This window comes from Cervus elaphus, chromosome 20 (assembly GCF_910594005.1).
Source record: "Cervus elaphus chromosome 20, mCerEla1.1, whole genome shotgun sequence".
In the NCBI taxonomy this organism is placed as follows: Eukaryota; Metazoa; Chordata; class Mammalia; order Artiodactyla; family Cervidae; genus Cervus; species Cervus elaphus.
The window spans coordinates 31,086,658-31,096,736 of NC_057834.1; the positions used below are offsets into that span (position 1 = coordinate 31,086,658).

The window sequence follows — 10,079 nt, forward strand, 5'->3', positions numbered from 1 at the left end:
GGCTCAAACCCAGGTCTCCTGCATTGCAGGCAGATTCTTTACATCTGAGCCACAGGGGAAGCATACCATTTTAAAATTAACCTTTAATATGGAAATTTTCAAGCAAACAAAAGAATCTGGGGAATTCTTAAGTCTTCATTTGGGGGAACTCCTGGCAGTACAGAGGTTAGGACTCTGCATTTTCCACCAAGCACTTTTCACTCTTTGGGTTCAGACCCTGGTTGGGGAGCTAAGATTCCACTGTGCAGGGCCAAAAGAAAACAAAAACTTCATTTGTTCCTGTAAATTTTTTCACTTGGTGAGTCTCCTGACTGTAATATCTAGAGGTTTGATAGGTTTGGGGTTTTGTTTTTTCATTTGTTTCTGCAAAATCTTTTCTTTGGAGACTTTTTTTTAAAGAAACATCAATGTTCATTAAGAAATATGCTCTTTGTAGATCTTTTTAAGTCATACCTGTTGAATGTTATCAAATAACGTAATACATTTGCTTTCAACTTAGACACCTTGGCAGAGAAATAAAATTTCAAAGAATTTTATGTCTAGATCCATACCTAGGACTCTACTCTGGCATCTGGTAGTATCTCTTCTCACAGGTTAAGAATCCATGATGCCAAAGTGATGTGCCCAACCGGGACATATATCCCCCTCCAGATACACTTCTAACACAAATAGCTCCACGCCTTGCTCAGGCCTCTGACCTCCTGAAGAACTATGACAATAGTGTATGCCAGGAGTGTAGACAGCTTAGAAATGTGAGGTCAGGAGTCCAAATAATACATATGCACAGGGTCCCTGTGGACAAATCCAGGGGTAGGGAAAGAGGGGCAATCTGTGGGTAGAAGCCAATTCTCATTGCATTGCCATATTTTGTCACAAAACTCCAGAGAATTCTAAATTCAAATGTCTTCCAGGTCATTATGAAGATGTATTTGTCAAGATAAGAGATTAAAACATTTTAATAGCTTAGTAGCTTCTAAATATTAAGACAAATAGAACGTAAACTTCAATTTTGTACTGTCTGAATCCTGCTAATGTTGGTAGAATGCCTGACCAGTGAATGTGCAGCTTAGTTAAAAACTGCATTTCATCAGTACTATATTTTAGTCTGATTGATATTTACAGTGTATCTTTAAAACAAATATCACCCTGAACAGTGAACTCAAACAATAGAGGTTAAAAGCTCAGATTTTGGAGTAAGTCAAATCTTACTTCTAATCTAGGTTCACTAGATAGCTATGTTGAGGAAGTGACAATCTTTCTGAGCCTCAATTTTGACTGTGAAATAGGAATAGGGTCTATTTCAGAGCTGTTTTGAGGATTAAATATACATTAAGTGTTTAGGATAGTGACTGGCACAAAAGTACTCAATTAATTGCAGCTATTTTAAGAGAAACTGTTGACTGCTAGTAGGTAGGCCCTGTATAAAGGTCTTTGTCAGCACTGTATCACAAAAATCCTCGGAAAAACTCAGATGTGGATCCTATCATTATCTCCATTTTAGGTAAAAATGAATTAAAGCCAATGCAAATGACCTTTTAAACAACTCTGTCAGGAGGGCAGAGAATATATTCTCATTTCATGAAGACGAAAAATGACTCCATTTTCAAAAGACCTGCTCACTTCCAACAAGATGGTGATCAGTGGAGCCAGATTAGAGCCACTCTCTAATAATTCTACTTCAGTACTGTTTTCACTGTACCACACTGCCTCTGAAATAAGGTTAATACTGCTGTTTTCAACAAATGTATAAATCCAAATGTTTTACACTGGTATTCCTGAATATTGAAAAGATTTTTTTGAGAACAAAGGCATAAAGGATTTTCTATCCATCCCTACCCCCTGCCAAAAAAGAAAAAAACAAAACACTTCAAGACTATAAATCTAAAAATCTTGCTTAGAGGATGTTTCACAAAATTTCAAAATTTACATAAATAGTCATGTATCCCAATTCCTCACTGGCAAATATTAATTATCACTCAAAAAAGATACTATTTTGTCAATTCCCCTGGCAACAGTGTAAATTACAAGGCAGAGGTTTTATCTAGTTTGTTCAATGTATCACCAAATTGCACACAACAGGTGCTTAGTAACTATTTACTTAATTGACAATTATAAATTAAAGTAAAATCTATGTAATTTTCTGTGTCAGATGCCAGTGTCATGGATAGGTAACTTGAACAGTATGAAACTGCTGCTACTCAACTACTTTTTACCTACAAAGAGGCAAAGGTCCAACCTAATTGTTTTTAATAAGCTTTCTGGAAAACATTACAAAGTAATGAGGTAAACAGCTATTATGAAAGCTAAGACAGAAATAAGAGAAATTTTTTCTCCTAAGAAAAATGTATTAAAGTTGCCAAAGGCTCCAGGTCCTATTCTGAGATACTCTCAAGAGTCAACTATAACAGCCCCACCCTTTTAAAGAGGATGGTGATTCACATTTCTTTGTATTTAAAGTAACTTCCATGTTGGTATTTATATACATGTGAAGATATGCAATATGTATTAAGAACATGGACTACTTTATTAGCTAATTCTGATCTCATGTAAATGTTCAAACATCTAATCAGGCGCAGTTCTATTACCAATGAGTAAAATAAACTCCAGTCTCCAGAGGTCACATTAAAAAGCTAATCTGGACATATTACCTTTCCCAATACTCTAACACACCAGGCTAAAAATGTGGTTGATATGCAGTTACTCCACATTTAATTTTCTTCATTAGAAACATACCTAGCATTAATATATTTCTTTAAGCAGATTACTTCCAAAAGTATCTTAAACATGTTTTTCTAAAAACTCAGATAACCGCGATTCCAGAACAAAAAGCAGAAAAAAGACATCTTAGTCAGCATTTTACTGATGTCCTTTCCTTCTGCATTTCTAAGAAAAATCCAGACTTATGTAGCTTTACTAATGTCCCTTAAAAGAAAATGTCAAAACACATCCAAGCAAATTTGCTTTACATTTCTAGAAATCAAAGGATGTTGCTTAAATATGACAGTTTTAAACTTTTGGACATTATTCTGTCCATCTGGACCTGAAGAATTCATAACATTCCAAAAATCACAACTTTAAGGAGGTGACCTATGTCTAATTATGGCTGATTTGCATTTTTCCACAGTAGAAACCAACACAAGATTGTAATGCAATTTTCCTCCAATTAAAAAATAAATTTTTTAAAAAGATGGGGAAAAAATCACAAATTTTAATATATATGAAATAAAGTATCCAGGTTATAGAATATTTTAATATCAAAGTATAATTTACATGATTAAAAAGTTCTGATTTCTATACAAAGTATTCTACTTAGACAGTATAAGAAGCTGACAATGTATAATTTCTGAGTAATATCAAGTGATTTTATCTTCTCACATTGCAAATGATATGTTAATGGCCTAAAAACTACACAATCTACCACGGATGACAATAAGAAGAGCAGCACATATCAGCAAGTTATCAAATGTAACAAGTTCATATTTTTCTTGTTTGTGATCCCAAAACCGGCAGCATTTTCATTTCATCCACTCTGTTCTTATGTATTTGAAAAGCAGGTGTTATCCATCTACCACATGAGCACTGTTCACCATACCAGTTGAAAGAACCCAACTTGGCATTGCATTTGGGGCAGAGAAGCTAAAAGGAAACACATGTGTTACTTTTTCTTTCACTTTTATGTAAAACAAATAATCATCTTTGGTAACACAGGATATAAAACAGTAAGACATGGCTCACACCTTCAAGGAGTTGATGATCTAATCAGTGAGATGAAATGCAATTTACTATAATAGAGAGTAGACTACAGTAATTGTTAAGCATGTTGTACTCTGGGAGTATAGAAGAGGAATAGCTTAATTCCAGAATGAAAGGAGAAAGGTGAAGGCTGCGACATGAAACAGAAGGTTTCGTGACTGTGGCATTTATGTTGACTTTTTTTTTTACCTAAAGACTTAAATTTTTATTTCTAATTAGCTAGTACTAAGACTAGAGCATTTCAAGCAAACAGTACAGTAACATGAGCTTACCTGATCCATACTTTAAATACACTGTCATCATAAACAAGATGAGACAGAAAAATCTTTCATTATCCATACACATTATGTGTTTACCTTTAAACCAACTATAAAGAAAGTTTGTACATAAAACTCAGAACTAAAATTGATTACATAAATATCTAAAAGTTTTTAGTTTGACAAAATATACCACATTCCTCAAAAAAATTAAACATAGTTACTATATGATCCAGTAATTCCAATTCTGGGTTATACTCAAAAGAAATAAAAGCAGGGACCCAAACAGATATTTGTACACCCATGTTCACAGCAGCATTATTCCCAATACCCAAACGGAGGAAGCAACCCAGATATCTGTGGACAGACGAGGAGATGAACAAAATGTGGAATACTCATAAAAGGGAACACTATTCAGCATTGGAAAGGAAGGAAACTCTGACACATGCTACAACATGGATGAGCCTTGAGGATATTATGCCAAGTGCAATAAGCCAGCCACAAATTTATGCGGCACCTGGAGGAGTCACATTCATAAAAGCAGAGAGCAGAACAGCAGTTGCAGGGACTGGAAAGGGGGGGTGGGGGATTAGTGTTTAATGGGTACGGCACTTCAGCTGGGGAAGGTGGTGGTGATGGTTGCACAATGCCTTTATCTTGGGTGCTTTCCAGATTAAATAAAAGCAGCAAGGGAATTCCCTGGGCATCCAATGGTTAAGACTCCATGCTTCCACTGCTGAGGGCCAGGGTTCAATCCATGGTCAGCAAACCAGGATCCCACAAGCCACGAGGTGCAGTCAAGATAAATAAAAGCAGCAGGGCCAAAACATAAGCCACAAAAGAAAAAAGAGATAAAGTGGACTTCAACAAATAGTATCAGGAGTAGGAAGTGACCGCTGTACAAGGTTTATCTGGCAGTGATAAGAACGGTGACAGATTCTAAAACCTGTGAACATACTAAAAACCACTGAACTGTACACTTCCCATGAGTGAATCACATGGTAAGTGAGTTATCTCTCAACAAAGTAGCAGCATCTGAAAACATGGGTTTGAATACAGGGTACCCCCTCTAGGCAAGACATTAACTAATGTAGATTAAGTTTCCTTGTGTATAAAATGTGAATATATATCTGCTCTATTTTATAAAATTATTGTATTCTTCAAATGAAATACAGTGAGAGTTTCATAAAAACTCACTATACAAATGTAGATGATCTTTAAACATCGTTACATCTTAGATTAAGAGTATCTTTACTTAATATCAAGTAAACCTAAAAGAGAGTTGGAGCTGTCACAGGGTGCTCATATGGGCTGCATTCTTTAGAGTTAGTAAGAAATGAAAAAGAATCTCGTAACAAACATATAAAACTGAAAGAATCAAGAAAACAGAGATACATAGAGCCAAAAGAGAAAAAAGGAAGATTAAGAAGAAATTTTAAATCTAACTTTAAAATCTGTGATTTGCCCTACTTCTTACAAAGCTCAAATTTTGCTAAATATATTCTAGTTTGTCTTAATTTGAAAAAATATAAACAACAGCCTTAAAAGGAATTAACTGAGACCAAAAGCTCTCAACCAAAAAGTGGGTCACTATTTTAGATCACCTGGTTTTTATTTAACTAATTTATCTTTGATAGAATCTTGCCTATACAACAAAGATATAATCTTTAGAAAGAAATTAAGATCGAGTAAAACACTAAAGTATGGTTTAAAATGAAAAAAAGAACAAAATACAGATGACATAATACAACTAAAGAAAGTAAAATGTGTTCTCACCTGTCCATCCATCACTCCCAACAAAGTGGATTCCATCCACTGTACAGGTTCAATGAAATAAGATGTACATTGAGCCTGATTCCCTGTGGAAAGCATGGGGGATGGTGTCATCCTCTTGTGGGCAAAGGCTATAGGACCACTTCCTTCATTATGATCCAAAATGCTAGAACTTCTAAATAAAGATCGCCTGCAACCCCCAAACAAACAAAAACATTAATGATTTCCAAAAGGATGAAAAAATAGATTAAATGTGCAGTATTTCTTAGAGGGCAAATTAATATAACATTGATTATGCTATTTTAATTTTTGATAACTTTTACAAGTAACCAGATAACTTTTAAGAATTCATATTCTTCTTGAAACCAGATCTGAATATGAAATTTCTGTATTATTCAATTAAACAAATTCTTCCTACAAGATTTTAAGAAACTGAAACTTTCAGTACTATTCTACTGAGACAAAGTAAAATCTCCAGAGGATACAAAATATTTTACCTGCACTTTCTACATTTGTAGAGACCTCCATCTTTCAATCCTTGTGAAATGGCAGATGGGTCAACAGCAAAGAGTTCTTGAGGTAAGTTCTGCAATTCTACATAACATAAAATGTATCCATTTATCAAAATCAACTCTGCATTTTCAGACAAAATTCAAAAGGCAAGTTGCTCAGTGGTAAAGAATCCACATGCCAATACAGAAGATGCAGGTTCAATCCCTAGGTTGGGGAGATCCCCGGGAGAAGGAAATGGCAACCCACTCCAGTATTCTTGCCTGGGAAATCCCATGGACAGAGGAGCCAGTCCATGGGGTCACAAGAGACTCAGACACAACTTAGCAACTAAACAACAAAATGCTAATCTCAGAAATTTTAAAAAATCTCCAGTGTCGAGAAATGAGGATGAGGTGGGAGAGCCCAGTGATGCAGCCCTTGGCTTCCAGGCACAGACTGCCTGACTTAAAATTCGAGCCAGCCATTTACAAACCATGTGACCCTGAACAAGCTATTTCTTGCTAAACCATGGTTTCAAAATGAAATAAAAGTACCAGTTTCAAAAGTGAAATAATGCACCTGAAGCATCTGGTGTCAGAGCAAGCTACATCTAGAAAGAACTGAATGTGCTGTGCTTAGCTGCTGGTGTCCGACTCTTTGTGACCCCATGGACTATATAGCCAGCCAGGCTCCTTCAGTTCAGTTCAGTCGCTCAGTTGTGTCCGACTCTTTGCGACCCCATAAATCACAGCACGCCAGGCCTCCCTGTCCATCACCAACTCCCTGAGTTTACTCAAACTTACGCCCATCAAGTCGGTGATGCCATCCAGCCATCTCATCCTCTGTTATCCCCTTCTCCTCCTGCCCCCAATCCCTCCCAGCATCAGGGTCTTTTCCAATGAGTCAACTCTTCGCATGAGGTGGCCAAAGTATTGGAGTTTCAGCTTCAGCATCAGTCCTTCCAATGAACACCCAGGACTGATCTCCTTTAGGATGGACTGGCTGGATCTCCTTGCAGTCCAAGGGGCTCTCAAGAGTCTTATCCAACACCACAGTGCAAAAGCATCAATTCTTCGGCGCTCAGCTTTCTTCACAGTCCAACTCTCAGATCCATACTTGATCACTGGGAAAACCATAGCCTTGACTAGACAGACCTTTGTTGGCAAAGTAATGTCTCTGCTTTTTCACATGCTATCTAGGTTGGTCATAACTTTCCTTCCAAGGAGTAAGCGTCTTTTAATTTCATGGCTGCAATAACCATCTGCAGTGATTTTGGAGCCCCCCAAAATAAAGCCAACCTCCTTAGTCCACAGGATTTCCGAAAGCAAGAACACTGGAGTAGGTTGTCATGACCTCCTCCAGGGGATCTTCCCAACTCAGGGATGGAACCCAGGTCTCCCGCATTGTGGGAGGATCCTTTACCCAGGCTGAGCCACCAGGGATGCCCAAAAAGGACTGAATACATACTGCCAATTATTACTTACCTGGATACTTCTCTGTAACCTTTTGTAAACGATATTGTTTATAAACTGCACTGGAGGTATCTACTTCACAGCCCATTGCCTGGTATAATTTCAGTTGCCACTCAAACCCCTCATTCATCCTGCAAGGGCAAACAGGTACAGAGTTAAATTTTCTTTAAATAAATAAAACTGCATCACAAAAAGCAGAATTACTACTGTAACAAGTAACTCACTTGGCCTCTGGCTTCACAGTCTTAAGGTTTTCATAGGCTTTTTCAAAGGTAAGCTGGTCAGTCTTCATCATAAAAGCGGTTATTACAGTCACACTTCGACTGACCCCTGCATGACTGAAAAAAAAAAAAACCTTTAAAATATCAAATAGCAACAATTACAAAAACAAAAAAACCCATCCCCATAAATGGTAAAGTTTGGGTCCACTTCTTGTCTGCTTCTTCTACTCAAGTAAATCCTTTGCCTCTGAAATACTACTGCTTACAAAAGAAGTATTCCTTTATTTCCTTATTCATTTTAATTCTGAACCATGTGAATGTATTACCTATTGAACAATAAGTACACTAAATTTTTAACATCTTATAATGGCTTCATAACAAATCTAAACTCTTTTCCCCTTGGCTTTAAAGGCCCTGGAGATTGGTCCGAAACCTCTATTTTATCACTACCTTATGTTCTTTATGTAATATTTATAACAAACGCTGGCTGTAAAATTGCTGACTCAGTAAGCGTAAACTGTTGTAATTACACTCTTTCTGCCACTGCTACGTCCTAATCAATTTTTCTCTCCCCAAATCTCCCCTACATCAGCCACGCCTGCCTCAAACACACACAGTGAAAATAACCTGCTCTCCCTCTGGTTTGAATAACCTTAACCTCTGTTAATCTCTCTTACTACACACCTCGCATCCTAGTCTGCATTTCCTCAGTATGTGTCTGGCTACTCGAGAAGAGATTTAAACTCTTTAGGTGCAGAGACTTAGTCATTTATCTAAGGGAGGGATAAGATTCTTCCTACCCTCGAAAACTCAGCGGCGGCAGAATGAATCAACACAAACAAAATGAACGAAAAGCCTGCGCGTCATCAGGGGACCGTCTCCTGCCCACTCCTCTCTGACACAAGCCTACGCAAGAGGGAGCTGAGGTTCTGGCGGTCCGGCAGCCCTCTGGTCCTCTCCTGGGCCCTGAGAGAAAAAGGGCGAGGTGGGGCAGGGTCGAAGCGTGGCGGGGTCGCTCTCCCCACCGACCCGACCACTCACCAGTGCACCAGCACCGCGCGGCCCTCGGCGCGAGCCTGGACAATGAAGGCCACACAGCGGTCCAGATGACTGAGCAGGTCGGTCTCGGGTTTGTCCAACGCTCGCACGAAGAGACTCCGTAGACCCTCGACCCCAGCCCCCGTTTGGAAGTCAGGCTCCTCCGAGTCCACGGTCAGCACTGCCGTGACGCCCGCCTCCCTCAGGTGGTCTGGCTCCGCGACGGCCGCGGCTCCACCCAAGAACAGCCCCGGACGCACCTCCAGCATATGCCTGGCAGAGCGGGCTCGGCTCTGGCTGCGGATCTGGTGCTCGCAGTCATGGCTACCATCCTGCGCCTCCAACATGGCGGCGCCCGGAGGCCGGGCTGCGGCGGGCCCTACCATCGAGTAGGCAATCGGCTAGAACGTCCTTACTTTAGACCGGCCGGGCTGAGTTGCGCCGCTGCTGTCTTGGAGGATTTCGTCGACCGCAGGAATGTGGATTTACTGGGGAAGGTGACGTAACTTCGGCCTGGGCGGAGCTAAACCCCATTCGCAGCGGCTTCTGAACCCTAACGCAAATACCTACAGGGATGCTTAGGCTCTTAGCGTTGAGATTTTTTTGGATTTCTGCAGGAGCAGAAAATGGATTCAGATGGTCCCACCAACTGAATCAGTACCATGATCTTATGCTTTTGAAATACAACACTTTTTCAGTACGTATGAAACCATTTGTTTGTACTTCTTCTCTTGTTACTTTTTACTTCTTTTTTCTTCTTGCCCCCCCTTTTTTATTGGTATGTGACTTCTTGTTGGTGTATATTATTCTGTATACTTGAAAATATTGACCCCGTGGTTCTGTATCAGTGCACTCCAAAGATAACCAAGAAAAAAAAAAAAAAAAAGATAACCAAGAATCCACGTGTAGTTAAATTTGAGTTTATTACTCAATCATGAACTGTAGAATTTTGGGAAATGCGGGTCTTAAGAGAATGTTGCTGCTGCTGCTGCTGCTAAATCTCTTCAGTCATGTCCGACTCTGTGCGACCCCATAGACGGCGGCCCACCAGGCTCCCGCGTCCCTGGGATTCT

The 10,079-nt window shown here is 39.2% G+C and overlaps 1 protein-coding gene across 1 annotated transcript; it reads right to left on the reverse strand.

The window, feature by feature from the left end:
- Positions 1-3,230: 3,230 nt before the first annotated feature.
- On the reverse strand, positions 3,231-9,451 carry DUSP12 (dual specificity phosphatase 12). Its single transcript, XM_043877834.1, has 6 exons — positions 9,010-9,451; positions 7,972-8,085; positions 7,760-7,878; positions 6,281-6,377; positions 5,787-5,973; positions 3,231-3,636 (listed from the first exon to the last, which is right to left on the reverse strand). The coding sequence occupies exons 1-6, from the start codon at positions 9,390-9,392 to the stop codon at positions 3,475-3,477; spliced, it is 1,062 nt and encodes a 353-aa protein (XP_043733769.1). The 5' UTR covers positions 9,393-9,451; the 3' UTR covers positions 3,231-3,474.
- Between the last annotated feature and the right edge of the window lie 628 nt (positions 9,452-10,079).

What these genes read in the sequence shown, in the direction of transcription:
- DUSP12 (XM_043877834.1), bottom strand. Translation starts at nt 9,392, where the DNA reads ATGGTAGGGCCCGCCGCAGCCCGGCCTCCGGGCGCCGCCATGTTGGAG. An exon ending in CGCGCGGTGCTGGTGCACTG is followed by an intron (nt 8,086 to 9,009) that starts GTGAGTGGTCGG and finishes TTTTTTTTTCAG; the next exon opens with TCATGCAGGGGTCAGTCGAA. An exon ending in TACAAATGTAGAAAGTGCAG is followed by an intron (nt 5,974 to 6,280) that starts GTAAAATATTTT and finishes TGGGGGTTGCAG; the next exon opens with GCGATCTTTATTTAGAAGTT.